Source organism: Rhipicephalus microplus, chromosome X (assembly GCF_043290135.1).
Source record: "Rhipicephalus microplus isolate Deutch F79 chromosome X, USDA_Rmic, whole genome shotgun sequence".
NCBI classification, from domain to species: domain Eukaryota; kingdom Metazoa; phylum Arthropoda; class Arachnida; order Ixodida; family Ixodidae; genus Rhipicephalus; species Rhipicephalus microplus.
The window spans coordinates 179,340,869-179,357,544 of record NC_134710.1 but is presented as its reverse complement, the minus strand read 5'-3'; the positions used below and the strand labels follow the sequence as shown (position 1 = coordinate 179,357,544).

The 16,676-nt window shown below is 49.0% G+C and overlaps 1 protein-coding gene across 1 annotated transcript in view; it reads right to left on the bottom strand.

Moving 5' to 3' along the window:
* Positions 1–16,092, bottom strand: part of LOC119176963 (uncharacterized) — a 351,479-nt gene extending 335,387 nt beyond the window's left edge. Inside the window, exon 1 of the mRNA XM_075878307.1 lies at positions 15,879–16,092. Within this exon, the coding sequence (XP_075734422.1) occupies positions 15,879–15,944 (66 nt within the window). The 5' untranslated portion in view covers positions 15,945–16,092. The remainder of the gene's footprint in view (positions 1–15,878) is intronic.
* Positions 16,093–16,676: the final 584 nt, after the last annotated feature.

Genomic DNA, 16,676 nt, shown 5'->3' with positions numbered 1-16,676 from the left:
CTCTTCTGCTGCCCCTCACCTCCCCCCCCCCCCTAAAAAAAAGAAGCGAAAAGCATATAGCGCAGCCCCCGGGTTTCTGTACACCGGAACCGGACCGCAGCCACACTATCTCAAAGAAGAACTGATAGTTGGGTAAGTTGGCATGGGTTCCCTTTGCAAAGAAAAATAAAGGAAAAACCTCGAGGACAGCGAAAAGACAGGGTATTCCAAGCGTCGACTTCAACTCAAGGCTCATTCGTGACTAAGCGAGAAACATAAAGCAAACCGAAGTAAACCAAACAAACGATTCCGTATGGCGCTGTCGTAAAGAACGAAAGAAAAAAAAAAGGACGAAAAACGGCTAGAGAGAGAGAGAACACAAGGAGAAAGGCAAGGAGGAAAAACAGCTAGAGTCTGTATTACGCAATGGACGACCAAACACCAAATTTTTCTGTCGAAGGTCCTCCATTGGGCCACGTACAGGCTTGACAGTTGGTGAATGGCACCACGTTTCCAGATCTACTCATTTTCGAAAAGCCGCCAAGACAGCTCATAAAACAGGCAGATGAAACCCTTCTCGCGAGAAAGAAAAAAAAACAAAAAAATAAAAGGTTCTCATGACATCGCGTAAATAAGTGCTATACCGCCAACCAACATGCCTTGTGATGTGTCGAAAATTAACGGAACGGATAAAGCTCAAACGTGTCCAACAAAAGTTTCACTGGAATATTTCTTTTGTTTTATTTTCACAAGGAGGCTGCCATTTTTTCCGCCAGAGCACCGTCTAGCGTCTGCGATGTCTCGCCGTCGTCTCGGTGTGTGGGGATCTGCGGCGGTGTATGCAGCATATGCGCTAAGTACACAGAGAATTATTCTTCTTCGTGGTACACGGTCAAAACGCAGCAACGCTCCGCGAGTGTAAAAGCGCTAGTAAGTGATCGCTGAGCTGTCAGCTTCGAAATGGCTGAAACAGAAAGCAGCGGCGACCCACGAGCCGTTCTCGCAGCGGTACCATCGATAGAAAGGAGGTGAGAAGAATCTCATTGCATTTCTTAAGCAGCACGTACCAATGTGTAATTGGTTAGTATGTAATATTATAGCTGGCCTTGTGGAATCCTGGGAGTATACACGAGCATTAAATTTTCGGACAACCCCCGAAGTAATGGGTGAGACGTAAATGGGCCGAGCGAATATATACGCCAGTGTCCAGCTGCACTTCATGTGCGCGCATCAGTGTTCAAAATGACTGTATGGTTTCTTTGCCGTGATTCTTTATGTTTAACGCCCCGCCACGGTGGTCTAGTAGCTAAGGTACTCTATACTTCTGACCCGAAGGTCACAGGATCAAATCCCGGCTGCGGCAGCGGCATTTTCGATGGAGGTGAAAATGTTGTAGGCCCGTGTGCTCTAATTTGGGTGCACGTTAAAGAACCCCAGCAGGTCAAAACTTCCGGAGCCCTCTACTACGGTGTCTCTCAGAATCATATGGTGATTTTAAGATGTTAAAACCCACATATATATATCTTTATTTTGAACGTAACCATACAATCGCTACTAGATCATCTGATTCGACTCAGAACGTCGCAATACAAAGTTTATGAAATGAAGGAAGCACAAACACCGATGACTGTGTTGATTCACGTCGTTTTCCCAGTCAGACGCTTGTTTCTGATCGTTGCGCAGGATAACAAACGGATGTACGACGGATCTGCTCGAATTGCCGCGTTGAAGCAACACAAATAGAAAATGAAAAAAAAAAAAAACGCCAGGCCTGCGCGGAAGGCATAGCATAGTCACAGCGACAGCTAGAAGAGCGACATTTCATAGCATTTTCTAAACACTCATTGGGTAAATGCTGAAAGCACACTTGCTTCATGCCCACTAAGTCATTAATAATGAAAATTTTAGTGTAGTAGGCCGACATTCACTATGCTATCCTTCGTCATTCTTCTGAAAAGCGTGGTATCCGCTAAACTATTGCGACGAATTTTGTGCCAATTGTTCGTGCAGTGGCTGACGACGATTAGGAATTATGCCTGAAGTGGGTACGCGCCACAGTTAATAGGGGAACAAAATCAAGCTTTTGTAATGGGTTGGAGCATTGGACGACCCACGCGTTACACTATTCACATTGTGCGACGACTGCTTGTTCTTTCGCTGTTAGAAAACTCTTTATAAGTCGTATTAACGTGATTGCTTTCCCGACATCAAGCCTGCCTTAGGCAAGTTTGCCAACAAGTTCCAAGCACCGGCGTGGCTCAGTGGTAAAATAGTGGACTGGCACCCAGCGGGCACGGGTTCAAGCGCCACTGTGTTATTAATACTTGTTTTTTTTTCTAATTTCGCGATATGTGGTTACGCACACCGACGGCGGCGGCAGGCAACTACGGCGCTGCGCGAGACTTGAGTTGCGATCATAATAGCTTTCACTGTAAAAAACGTCTTGCACATCTGGAAGAACATCACAGCGTAAGTCCACTTCAGCGCGAGCAGCTGCCATTGACGATATGCCGAAAGTGCGCCCGTTATTGAGAACATTGCAGGTAGATTATTTACGACGCTCGAGCTGCCACGAAAAAAAAGAAATGTGCGGTTGTCGTAAGACTGCCCCAGTTAACCTCGCAAAATCGATAAGTCGAGAAAGGACGTGCCACCGAAAAAACGCCAGACGCACGTTACTGAGCCAAAGAACAAGTGTCATGCGGGCCTTCCTGCCATGCAGTTTGGAAAGAGCTCACTCGATAGCCTTGATATCAAACACGGTTAATTTTGGTAGCCGAAGACATTGTAACTTATATACGTGCTGTTGCATAGAAATAGGGGATGTTGATGTTACAACAGAAGAATTTTGGGCGAAACATATTCTGTATGCACCGTCATCTTTGACATTGCTTCTCTGCTGCAGATGGTGAAGTGTACCAGCACACAACCAGAATCAAACTGGTGTAATGAAGAAACGCCCGCAAGGACAGACACCACATATAATAAAATGTTTGTCAATGAAAAAAAAAGGGGCTGTGACACAAGCAAAGTCATTTCGAAGGAAGGTGCGCCTCGCATGTCTCGGCAGCCAGCCTTTTGTGCTTTCGATATGTTGTCACAGCCGAACACAGCGCCGTGGTAGCCTGTCGACCTGTTTTCGTCCAGTGTTTCGACATCCGGCAGCACAACTGCTGCAGTGCATAAAAAACACACACACACACGCATTGACCTCTCACGCGCTGCACAGCGCATGCAAAACGCTGCAATCCGCACACACCAGCGGCGGCGGCCGAGCGGCTGGTGCCGAGAGAGAGAGAAAGAGAGAGAGAGAGAGCGACGAAAATTAATGCACTGGCTCGAGGCTACGCTCCTCCTCTCCATAAAAATGAGCACACAGCTTCCAGCTCACTCCGTGAAAACGGGCACATAGCTTCCAGCTCAAGGCCCACCGTCCTCATTCAGGGGCTCTTCGGCGTACACCTTTCCGTCCCCCATTTCTACGAAACAACAGGGAACCAAGGACAACGAGTGCAATCCAGAATACAGTTGCCTCATAGGCTACTTTGAATCGCCAATGCATTTTAAGTGCCCGCTTGGACTGGATTGAACTTTGGGACAGTAGCCATTACTCATCGAACAGATTGACAGGAAAAAAAAAAACACGAACCAGGGGAATGGGGAGGGGGCAAGTGTGGAGGAGGCAGCATGAGATGGGAGAGTGAAGCAACTTCGAGCCTAGCGGAGTCGCCTCACGAAGAAAAAAAATAAAGCGGAGGACTTTATGAGACAAGTGGACGGCGAAATGCCCCGCACACTTTTCTTCCGCGGACATTTGCTTGCGCGGCCGCAGACGTCAAGGCCACACATTTCAACACACCATGGATGACACAGAAAAAAAAGCGGCTCCTGGCGCGGATGTTGCACCTCTTTTAGAAGGGAAGGCGCCTATACCGGCTGTCACCGTTAAAATGTGGCGTAGGAATGAGGAGAATCACAGGCGGCTTAAAGCACTCCTCTTGTCTCTCTCATCTATGTTTGCGCCTGATTTCCGCCCCTTTCATTCCATTTCTATGTTGCGAAAAACTGCCCCACTTAATCGACTACGTGAGTTTTTTTTAATCTATATTTTTATACCTAAAGTGGACTCTGACAGTACAATCGAATAACGAAATAACTTTTTTTGTCTTCTTGGACGCAGTTAAAAGCCACTCCCTGCGTTACAATCGTGGTCACGTTACAATTAAGTAAATACGATAACACCGCATGAAGTACCACTACTTAAACCTAAACGTTGCATTGAAAAGCTGCTACGCAAAGCTGCACGCAAAATTTTAGCCAGGAAAACAATGACGGATCCCACAATTAACTTGCATATGGTACTTTATTTGTGGCGCATTGAATCGTGTACCTCAGGAATAAGTTTCGCATCTATCCAAGTGTCGCATTACCACTTACCAAAAAAAAACAATACTGCCTACATTAATTTTCAATTATTAAGGTTTAATTACTCCGCGTAGCAATTATAACTGCAGCTGCGCGCAGTAAAACGGTTTGTATAGACCGATGGATCATAATAGGCGCAGTTACTTTTGGACGACCTTCTGATACATTGCTAGATGACGTCGACGCTGTTGAACTCTCTTCTGACAGGGGCCAGACGTCCAAAAGGCTGAGCACGACAGAGATTGATCGTCTCCGCATACTGTACAGGGAACCCTGGGGAACAACGCGACGTATCCGTCATCGTTTCCTTTTTTTTTTCTCGCACCCCTCTCTTTCTTCTGCCGTTCTAGCCAATTCCTCCCGTACATAGATTGAAACAAATTGACCAGCGTGTTACAATGCGCTGCAGCACACAAGGGAAATTAAGCTGTTTAACCTCTCTCACCCTTTCTTTCTCTCAAATATCTTCACGGAACCTGCATCCTGTAGAAACTTAAAACTCGCACAGACGACGTGCTGGGTATACGTTATGCACGTTGCCTGAAATTAATAATATAATATGTGGGGTTTTGCGTCTCGAAATCACGATATGATTATGAGGGACGCCGTGGTGGACGGCTCGGGGATATTTTGATCAACCTGAGGTTCTTTAACGCGACTGACAGGCCAGGCGACTCAACCTTTTCGGCTCCAACTAAATGTAACTGCCGGGATCGAACGTGTGGCCTTCGGGTGAACAGCCAAGCACCCTAACCACCGTAGCGGACGGCGCTGCCTCAAATTGCTCCTGCAGTACTTGCACAAAACGTCCAATCAGGGAGAGCTCCGAGTGTACCTGGTGTGCAATCACTTGCTGGAAAGGAGGAAGCTAGAAATAGTGTGTACATGACGGTAGCACGTCACTCGCACAGCATGACACGTACGCCACATTGCTTAGTTTTGAAAAAAAAAAAGCTATTTCTAGCCTTCTCACAAAGTAAACACCGCATGGCGGAAACCTGGAGGCTGTGATAAGATGCGTAGAAAGGGCGTCTTGTTAAAGTCTACGAGACTTCACATAGATAGGCTGATCTTACTGCGCAGAAAAGGCACCAAAGACGGTATTGCGCCGCCAACGCAGAAGAAAAAAAAAAAGAAAACGAAAGGTGATGCTACAAAGAAACACAGGAAGCGGCGCATGTGAAACGCGGAATACCACGGCCCCCGGGACAAGTAATTGGTATGCGAGGCTAGCTACCACCACCGCCAACGCCACACTCTCGCAGTTTCTTGTATTTACTTGAGCCTTGTCGACACTGCCGTTAGCGACTATAAAAGTGTTTCCCGGCGCAGAGTCTGTAGTGGCGCCCGGATAGCGTCCAGATTGCCAGCCAAATGTTCCGCGCAGCCCGGATTGCGACACGCCGAAGCGAGCATCTCCTTCTCGTGGATGTTCCGCGAGGAGGTGAGCGATTAAGAAACATATCTTAAAGAGGGAGGTGGGCCAATCCTTCTGTCCGCCCCAGCACGGCGCTGTCATTAAAATAAAATAATCCGATTGGCACGCGCGAGAGTAGCGGTTCGCAAGTCGAGCACGCGGTTGTCCTTCACGCTCGTGAGTATGAGTCGTTCTTCCGTTTGCGCAACGCCGCTTTACTCCACATGCACGATTAAACGACGCCGTCAGCCAGCGAGATAGAAGTGACGTCACTTCAAGGTCACTCCAGTCGTCGTCTACGCCGCGGAGACCTGCTCCGCGAGGAAACCTCCCCTTGGGTTGCCAAGTTGGGGGTCCGTGCGAGGTCGAGGCGCTCACGCGACGCGCTTCAACCGGCGTCGTTTGCTCGCCGAGAAGCGGGCGACACCGTACGCGTGCACTACTCCACATCCACAAGGCGGCATTCGAACCCGTCCCGCTTCAGTCGTCGTGACTCGCGTTGGATCGACCCGCGCACTCATCCTCAGACCAGGCGCACCGCAGAAGGAGAACCGAGTCCCACCAGTTCGGGCTGCCCGAGCGGGCACCGCCTAATCAAAGGGAGGGGGGGCTCGGAGAGCGACTCCAAGGACGCGACAGATGCATCACGTAACGCCGCCGCTAGCGCAGGTTGGCGAGCCGAAAGCATAAAGTCTGAGCGCCGGATGCTTCCCTTGAAAAAAATAAAAGCGCGACAAAGCCACGTGGTACGGTGCATTACGTAACTTGGCGCGACAGGCTGTTTGTATTGCGGAAATGTAAAAATAAACGAGAACAAAAAGCCGGTGAGAGCGAGGCCACATGCACTTCCTTGCCCGGCATTCATTAATATGCCGCTACGCACTCCGGTTTAAATAGGCTAACGAGAGCTTGGCCACTCGACAAGAGCCGAGTAGCCGCGCCGCAGGAACTCCGAGAGCAGTGGGACGGCAGGCCCACCACACGCAGTACCTGGACACGCCACCCGCTAGCAGTGCACAGCTGACCCACATTCCGCGCGGACCAGGTTGTTTTCAAGGAGAACGAGACGCGTCGGGCTGGTCAGCTTTGCCTTCTTGCACAACAGACAGTGCGCGCCAGTGTGTCTCGTAGACGCTTCCTGACATGCTTGTACTGAAGCCAGTACAAGCATACGAACGTTGGTTCCGCTCGCAGTTTGAACGTTCGTGTTGCTAGGATGCGTACGTAACATCGAACGAAGCTTGTGCGCAGTGCGTCACTCGAGTTCGAAGCTTTGTCAACAAAAGAGAAATCAGAAACGAAGTTAGGTTTCGACCTCTCGACCTGCATTTGGGAGCCCACATGCCCTAAAAACAGGATTTTCGTTAGTTGCACCAACAGTAAATGAAATGAAAATTAAAAAAATGCTGAACCAAAACTCTTCAATATAAAATGGATGCGTTGACTTGGCTTGTTGCAATGCATTAAATATCGTTGGCGAATAAAAAAAAAAAACGGGGAGGAAGGGAGGAGGGGCGTCGTGAACTTGACCGGGATGTGAAGCCCGTTCACTGCTTGAACTTCGATCATCGTCAGTAAACACTTGAAAGTTGCACGGTTGCAGTGGTGTACGCATTTGTTACTGTTTATAACAATGGCTCTCTACTCTGCTCAATCAGTGTATTCATTTACATGATATAAAAGTTACACAAGACCCAATATTTGGAGGCCCTCGATAAGAATTAATATAATTTTCTGTGATTTGCTTCGTTTTATTGACCATCCATCCAATTTATCTGTTTGCTTGTAGACTACCATTTTCCGTATCAGTTAAACTCGCGCAACAACTCGACGCAAACATAATTGCCACAGGCTGGAGCAACTCTGGGAGGCAGGCCACATCCTTCCGGAATTGTTACCGACCTATGGCCAGTCAATTTTGCCCGTAATTAATTAATTAATTTTCACGTACACATATTGCAGCCACACTGAGGCTATATATTGCAGGAGCGGGGATGAAACACCATGCATCAGAAGCAGACAAAAAGTCACGATGCGCGAGCATCTGTAGGCAAAGAATCCTAATGTTAACTTGTTGAGGGAAAACAAACTGTGTTTTGGACATTCCAGTTCCACTTGGAAATGTTCAGAGGTTTTCAATTACACCTTCCTCTGCCCTATACGCTGTCGCAATTCGCGGGAGGCAGCTCATCCCAGACGCAGAAAGAAGTCATGAAATAAATGGAGAGGAATAATGTGTGGTAATACGGCAAATAATCAAGAAGAAATGAGAGGGCTTGAATGGCTCTCAATGTTTACCGAAGATAAGTGAGAAAAAGCGAGCACTGCATGAATAATAATAATAATAATAATAATAATAATAATAATAATAATAATAATAATAATAATAATAATAATAATAATATATTTAACGCACAGCTATTAAAAGGAAATACGCGCTCACATTGACCAAACTCGTCGTCTTTCTCCTAAGACATCGTATAAGTAACAGAAACAAAACGGCGCCCATTGGACACGAGGGCAGGCAACTTTTCACCACTTTAACGATGCTTTCGGCTCGCAGAGGTCTCGTTTCGCTCAGCGGCGAAAGTCACGCATACCGTGTCACAGCCAGCGGTGGGAGGCAGCCGAGCTCCGGGCTGAGGACGCGGCGCTAGAGAACTCCCAGAAAGCCTAATTGGGCCGTCACCCACAGTCTCGAAGAGTGCACGGCAAGTGCGCGTGGGTCATCGGCGGCGGGTCGTGAGCCACGCGGGACCGCCGTGCGGCACGCCGCGTCGGCGTGGATCGTCGATTAGGGAAACGCCACGGGTCATCGCTGCGAGAAAACTGGCCGCGTGCAAAGGTGAGAGACGAATGACCGCTGCCTTTGAGACCGCAGCTTGCCTTGGCTGCCCCCGAATGGCTTCCGCGGGCTCAATTTCACTGCCACCAGCAGTAAGCCCCCCCTGCACAAGAAGCCCCACCTCTCGACTCTTCTCTCGCTCTTCCCATACCTTCGCCATTGTCGCAACAGTTCGCTGTTGACAATCACCGATTACACTCTTTGAAAGACGTGAAATAAACCCTTCGTCGTTGTCCTTCTAGCAAAAAGGCCGACTTCCTCATCAAACCACACTCGGCACATAATGAATCATGCATGCAGGCTTCGGTTCACGTATTCGAACAAGGCGCCATCATACGTGCGCGACATTGAAATAATACTTTCGACGTGTTATACATGTTATAACGTGGCTCCGGATGAAGAGCGAACGCGAGAGATCGATGATGGCAGTTTCGGATCATGCCTTGTCTTTAGAGTGTCATTTCCGTTTTTCTCATCACAGACAAGTTCATCACATCGGTGCCACTACGTAAACGCAGTATTCTTGGCGAACTGATGGTCAGTAAGAGCAATGTATACGGCGCCCATTTTATCAGCCACTAGACATCCTGCCGGTGATGCGCGTTGCCGAACGCGCTGCGTCAAAGAGCCAACCAAGGGTGTGCCAATCGCACAATGCATCTTAACTATAAAATCTTGATGCACAAGGACGACGGCACGATCAATGGTGCTCCGGCTGTTGCATATTTCAAAAAGCATCGGTATACATAGAGAAGTATAGTATACGATTCAGAGTTTCTATGGTTCAAACTGCAAAAAAGATCAAGCAAAGTAACATGAATAACACGAATATCATCGTGCGAAATCTTAGTCCTTGTTTTCAGAACTGAAACAATAACTGCGACCTTGTCGTTTTTGGCGAAAATAGTATAACGCAATTTTTAGAAAAGAAACACAGAAATTGTTTGAAAAGAGTGCCACCCGTGCTGTTGGAAGACCGGCATGCATGGTTATAAACACAATGTATCGGCTTCTCCGCAGAAACTACTCGGTGCTAAGTTCTGACAAGTCACCTACCTTATTCACTGTCGATACGCTATTTCGTTTCTAACCTTCACACATTCTCGTAACGCGCACTAATTATTGCCCAATCAATTATAAAGATTGTTACAATAATGATAAACCAACTGATCTAATAGAAAATGTTCGATCGAGAGCAACACAGGAGAAAGAAAGAAAAGGAGAGATGAATAAAAAAATGGGGGGGTGGGGGGAGTGCAGTGCGCAGCTGAACAACCCTCTTTGTTTCACTTCAGTTTCCTTTCTTCCTCCTCTCTTTCCTTTTCTACTTTACCTGTCCTTTTTTCATTGTTTATTTATATTTTCGTTCCTACTTTGCGCTCCCTTTTTTCCATATTTCTCGCTAGCTTTCTCTTCGTTAATTGTTCTACGTGGCTTTGCTTGCATTATGTCAAGCGACGACAGACCGGGCCCGTAAAGTGTGCCGCACTTAATCTCGCCATTAAGCCACTCGAAGAACAAGAGGATACTTCTCCTTGGCGCGAGAGCACGCTCAAGATATGCTACAGATTCTACACGCGGTTTAGCCTGCGCTCCGCCAAGCGATGACGGTATACCGCTGAAGTGCTTTACACTTAAAAGAGAAAAATAGGCGAAGTGATTACGTGCATGGGGCTTCATTGTTTATTTTTGTCAATGTCCGGTCGCTAAACATGTACCGAAGCTTAAGGCACGATAATTTTTGCCCGTTTAGCTCCCACCGGCATTCTCCATTGCGACCGACATCATTCGATATCTACGTTTCACGGCGGCAATATCTGCATTTTACGTGGTTTTACTAGTTTCAGTACCTGTAATTTCCTAATACAGTTAAACTATTTGGTAATAATGTAAATGACGCCTTGGTAACTTGTTGAATGAATCTAAACAGAGGCCTGTAGCTGTAACAGATGCAGGCACGTTGATCATTAGTTATGACAAGGATACCCAAAATCAACCAGCAAGGGCTTCGAAAAGGTTTACGCTGTGCTTAACTCCGGAAAGGTCTACTGTTTCTGACGGTAAAACGAGATGGTAATAACGAGGCTGCTCCACTACCCGTGGCCGTGGTAAGCTCGGATTGCAGAAAACGGCAATAATCTTTTTCTCGTTAATTCAATTATACAAAAACCTACACGGTTAATACGGCGTGCACGTCGTTTCGAAAGGAAATAGTAGAGCTGCGAATAGGATAGAAGAGCTATATATTAAAGACACGCACGCAAGCGCTCGGAAAGCACAATGTGGAACGACATGTGGTAACAAGAGAAGCTAGAAAATGAGTAGTGGCTACGTCTGGCGAGGAATACAAATAACGTCGCGAATAAAGGCCACAAGTAATGACGGGGAACCGGCAGAGTGAGCTCCGGAAACGCGACAAAGTCGGTTCGCCCCTGCTTCCAGTGTGACTGGTTTCCCTAACGAGGCGAACAGAAAAGCATGACGCAAAGCTACTCAATTTCTTCTCTTTCGCCGCCAGACAGCCGGTGTACCTGAATGCGGCTGCTGTGTGACGCGGTGACTTCCGCGTCTTGTCATCGCGCCGCTCATTCAGGGACTCTGACCACGCAGAGGCGACACGGCGGGGAGTCATAGAGTATAGCACAGATGACTATAGTCCTTGGTTCGCTACGCCTATCTGGGTCTGGATCGCGAGCAGCGTCTCGTAAAAGGGAAAATAAAGACGCAAAAGTAAGCTGGAACCGGTCAGAGTGGACGGCGTAGCGAGACAGCGGGCTTGTTACGCGGCCTCATATTTATAGCGGCCCTGACCGTTATACGCAGTGCGCCAGCCGAGAGGGTGAGGACGGGTGCCGGGAGAAGACCCGCCTCCGCCCCGCTTCGGATCATGCGGCCCTGTCTATAGCAACGGGGTGGGCCACAGGCCAGTGACGGCGGGTCTGCCGGTATGTACCGATGAGCGCATGTTGCCTGGATGGATTCGCCCCACCACAACGCACACTGAAAGGCTGAAGGAGCGTGCGAGTCCGCTGCACGACCTGGCCAGCCGAGAGCCTTGGACAGCATGATTACGTGTTGCAGCCCCATGCGGAGGCCACGAGAGTGCCCCTCTTCGGCAACTATAATACAGCGGCACCACTCGTGGGGTGCGCGCTCGAACGCTAAAGGAAGAGGGCCAAAGTTGTTTTCCAAAGCACGAAGGCGTGCGCGAGGGGCCTAAAAAAAACTTGTACGTGACAGATGCATGCACTGCTCTTCTCATTTGCAGCGACTCGCCAAATAATAATAAAAATATCGAAACCAGGATAATTGCCACATTACTTGTTATACCATCATCTTTTTCTATAGTTTTGGCTTCGTCAAAGGAGCATACGAGGAAGCGAGACCACATGTCTACTGCTGAGCCTTGCAGGCGAAATTCTCGTCAATTCAGCCAGTGAAACCTCTCTTAATGGGCGAAAGATGCGACGAGACAAAACGACACACGAGAATGTCCGCGCGTATTTTTAAATGCACACATGTATTCTGCCCCGTATACCCCCACCCTGTAATGTTCACCTAAATGTCATCGTTCATAATTAGATTGTTTTGATTCCCGGCATTCTGGCTTAGGTCCAGCCAAAGCAGAGCAAGCCACAGCAAATATTGGAGCCACCGCATCATTTCCGCTCTCGGACCTCGTCATTGCACGAACGAAAACGGACAGCCAGGACAATGTGAGAGAAGGAATGGAATAGGTCCGCTACATTGCTCCGGGTCGTGCTACATCACCACAGCATTGCGGAGCGTAATACAGCCTTCTCACAAAGATACATTGGTTCTTCTCGCTCTCTATGACGTCTGTCTCCTTAAATTTGCGAACCACTGCAATGCGTTCTCATACATTTATTGTTAGAGTATGTCATAGGTGCCCAATGTCAAGGACAAAATCTTCACCGTTCACTCAAAGGGCCGAAGAATTAATAAAACTATATGCGATAACGTAAGCCCGTTAATTGTGATGAGTTATGCAGTAACTAAGCAGTTAGTGTCACCAATTAGGCAACGAGCCATTACTTTGTTATAGAATAAAAATGATCTGAAAGAGCGGCGCATATTTTTCAGACTCGGTATGAACGGAGAACATTCCCATAATGCTCTGTATGTTATTCACTAGGGCATAGTCCACGATTCTGTTTACGGCGAACTCTTCAAAGTGGCGCTAGAGATCGTTGTGCCTACTTCCCACAAAGGCGCCCAATTACGCAACAAGGCGCAATGCTGAGCAGGTCGGCAGAGGTATATACCCTAGTTGCGTAGATCCAGGAAGCTTTCTCGCAAGTATGAAAAGGCGACAAAACAAACAAACAAAAAACGCGGTAGGTTTATCTATAAACTAGACCTCTGGTGCGTGCCGTCACATTCCACGTGCGTGTTTTTATCTGGCCGAATGCGCACGTTCAATGTCACTCGTGTCGCGGCGCGGTGGAGACGCGCGCACGCACGATACTTCTCCAAGATCGTCTCGCTGCCGCAGGCTGAGGAGAAAGGCGTGGCCGCAGCGGTGACCTTGGGCGAGTTCCAGAGATGCCTCAGCGCTGGAGACATCGTAAATAAGCAGCGTCTTGCGCGGCGGCGGCGGCAGTGGTGCATCTGCTTCGAGGGCCAGCCGGCCCTCCTAAGCAGCTCGAGGAGCTCATTTGAAGGCAGCCTAATACAACGAGGGTACAAACTAAAGAAAAATGCGGAAGCGTGAAAGCGAGGATAGCACAGGAAGTGAACAAGCTAGACCGCGTATGCTTTATACACAGGCGGCCGCCGGCGGGTGTAAGGCGCGGCATTGGACCGTATAAATTGCGTCATGAGGGGGTGGCGGGCGGGATACTAGGGTGACGGCGTGTTCGCTACCCGGGTCGTGGCCGCGCCGCGCGACTGGGCCGGCTGGCTCGCCCCACACACGCGTGCCCGCGCTCTACTTCCCACGATGCCTCGATAGCACTGTCAAATGCTCGCTGCTGTAGGAGGTCGCACAGTGTCAGACAGTCAGTTTACGCCAGCGGATCGTATTTCTGAGGCACCCACTATCTCCCTGTACTAGAGGCCGATCCAGGCTTTCTTCTGATTGACGGTGAAGGAATGTTTACAACTAGGGCCGCACGTGTAATAGCCCAGTCAACCTTAGTGCCTATGACGTGTGTGACAATGATGTTTGGATGCCTACGCGTGACACGTCTTATACCTTATCGTTCCAAAGCGCAACATTCGGACGCAAGACGAAGATAAGACCGAGAGGCAGTGACTCGCGTGTTATGTCGTTGCTGCTATTATGCTTGGAGATTAGGATGTTACTACTGGGTGGACGGAATCTCCGTTGTTATGAGTTCATCCCCGCCCTCTTACACGGCAGTTTATATACTACGCGCGCTAGATGCTACGCATTCCACCCATCTCCCACATCCTTTTTCGCCCTTGCACCACACGTACTCTCATGTTTATTTTCATATCCGGGAGGCAGCGACCGTTTACACACCAACACGTCGGTGCCTGTTCCGACCATGGGATGAGCGTTGGAACGACGTACAAGCAAAATTACATTGGTCACTTTTCCAGGTAGGTGTGGAGAGGGAAGGCGATAAGAGGAGATGGGGAAGAGGGCAAGGATACTACGTTGCACAGAGTTTGGCTCTTGAGCTTGAACTCTAACGTATACTTTAGGGAATCAAACATCGCCCGACAAAAGGTAGTGACTGCCTATACGGTGTCAAGAGGTCACTCGTGCATCTATGCGCACTGCGCAACCACCTGCGGCGGACAGGAAATCTGTCTGCGACAGGCGCAGGCAAGGACACCAAAAGAGTATTTCCACAGATCGAAGGCAGGAACACTGGACAAATGCTTCTCATCGACGAGCGCGAGCTCCAGAGTTTGCGCTCTCCCCACAGTGATTGAGCTGTTGGCGCCAGGTGTTTTGTGGACAGACGCTGCGCTCTCAATAAAGCAATTTTCCGTGCTCTCATTCGACCCCCGGAAATGACCCGAGTTGATGAGAAAAGTACAAAAACAGTAGAAAACAGGAAGAAAGGACAGGGTGGAATGTGGCGCGATATAGTGACGTTATCGATCACAGTTTTGCATAAACGTCGCGACGAAGAAAACGGTATCTATGCCAGTATCGAGAACGAAACTTCCTCGTTGTGCACTTCGCATGATATCGATCACAAACGCCCGCGGCGCTGTTGGAACCTCTGTGTACTCGGCGCGACTGCGAGACTCAGGAACGACGGCAAACCGTCCTGTCGCTGTGGTGAGGCAAAAACAAAAACAAAAAGAAGGGCACGCAACGTGAACGCAATCGCTCGGACGAACTGCACGCGCGACAACGAAGGCGGGGCTGAAGCCCCGCTCGTTGTGCGCTTATGGCAGCCGCCGAATGAAATATGATTGTGTACGTGCTACGGCATTCACAACACAAGGTGCATTCAACTCAACAATACTTTCGATAAAACACGAGAAACTTGGTGGATGCGAGTTTACGAGTCCCTGCACATTCGATCGTTTGTGTATTCCGGGAAATGCATTGTTTCTCTTCTTGATACATGACCACGGGTGCAACATGCGCAAAAGAAAAAGAAAACGAGGTAACGTGCTTTCTTTTATTATTGTAATTTACCGATCATCCACCCTAATAGAAGCAGCAATGGTGTGTACACAAGGCGAAACACGGCTTGCCAGAACCTCGAAACTGTTGTCGCAGAGATTGCAACCTGTTGTCAGCCATCCAACATGCCTTTTCTAACACTCTTACTTCGCGAACAGACTGTATTTAAAGAGTTGTACAGTTAAACGGGGTGAATTTCAATTGAAAGGCACTCATCAGGCACCATCGCATCTCGTACTCATGGTAGTAAAATATTCAGCTACACAGCGAGTGATACTCTCTGGAAGGAGACATGTGTGAGTTATAGTGTATGCGTGTACTTTCTTTTTATCATCTTCAGCACGTCAAGCGAACAGATGCGGCATTTTTTTGTTGGATAACTAAATACGATCGGATCAACTTCAGTACGAAAACAAGTAATGAGACCACGAAGAAGACGCAAAGCTCCCTCGTGCAGTTACATCGACATCCTGCTCAATCCTTTCCCCGCGTACCCCGAAGGCGTGCACGGAAGCGATCGCTATGCTCTTGGCCAGGAGCGCCGTCGAAACGCGAGAGTGTCCGGGGCATCTCACCTGAGCGCTGTCAGGAATCTGGCCATTCGGGGATCCTGCAGGGGCGTCGTGTGCCGTGATCGCCATGTCACGGCCGTGGCACGACGCGCCACCGGGTATCGTTCGGTGCGAAGCCCTGGAGCGTACGCAGAGTCAGCAGTCGTCACTCGCAAGCGCCGGGATGAAACAAGAGCGGATCCGGAGACGTCGTTCTGCAAGGCACCGCCGATGCTGCGTCGAAAGACAGTCGCCGCAGCGTACCACGCCCAGCCGAGAGAGGCGAAACACGCTTTCGAAAGTGGCTCCTCGCCGCGCAGCGACCGAGTCGTTCACGAACGTCGGCAGCCAAGCCTAGCCGCCTGTTGGTGGGAGAGATGGCCGCCGCTCTTTTGAGAGGGAGAGAAAGATCGCGTGGAGCCGAGAGACCGCCGGCTGTTTGAAGCTGGCCGGCGCGGGAGAGTGGCGGCACAAAATGAGATCGAGAGCAGGAAGTGGCTAACTTCGTCTGTCGCCCTGGCGTTTCTCATAGCTTGAGATCTCCAGATGGAGACACGTAATGCCCAGCTAATTCCTGTCAAGCATGTGGCCCATCGATGTGTGGGGCGGCTATAGGTAACCGTCATAGATGATCACTCCTGCATTTGTTTCGCTGGATGACAGCTGCAGGTGACGTGGACGTTTTCGATTGTTGACTGAATCGTCGCCATCGAACTACTTTAGTGATAAGAAAAGTTCCATAAGAAAAAGATACATGTTGGTACGCTGTTGGCGACCTCCACATTTCCGGTTACTGACACTTCAAGGGCACGAATACAGCTG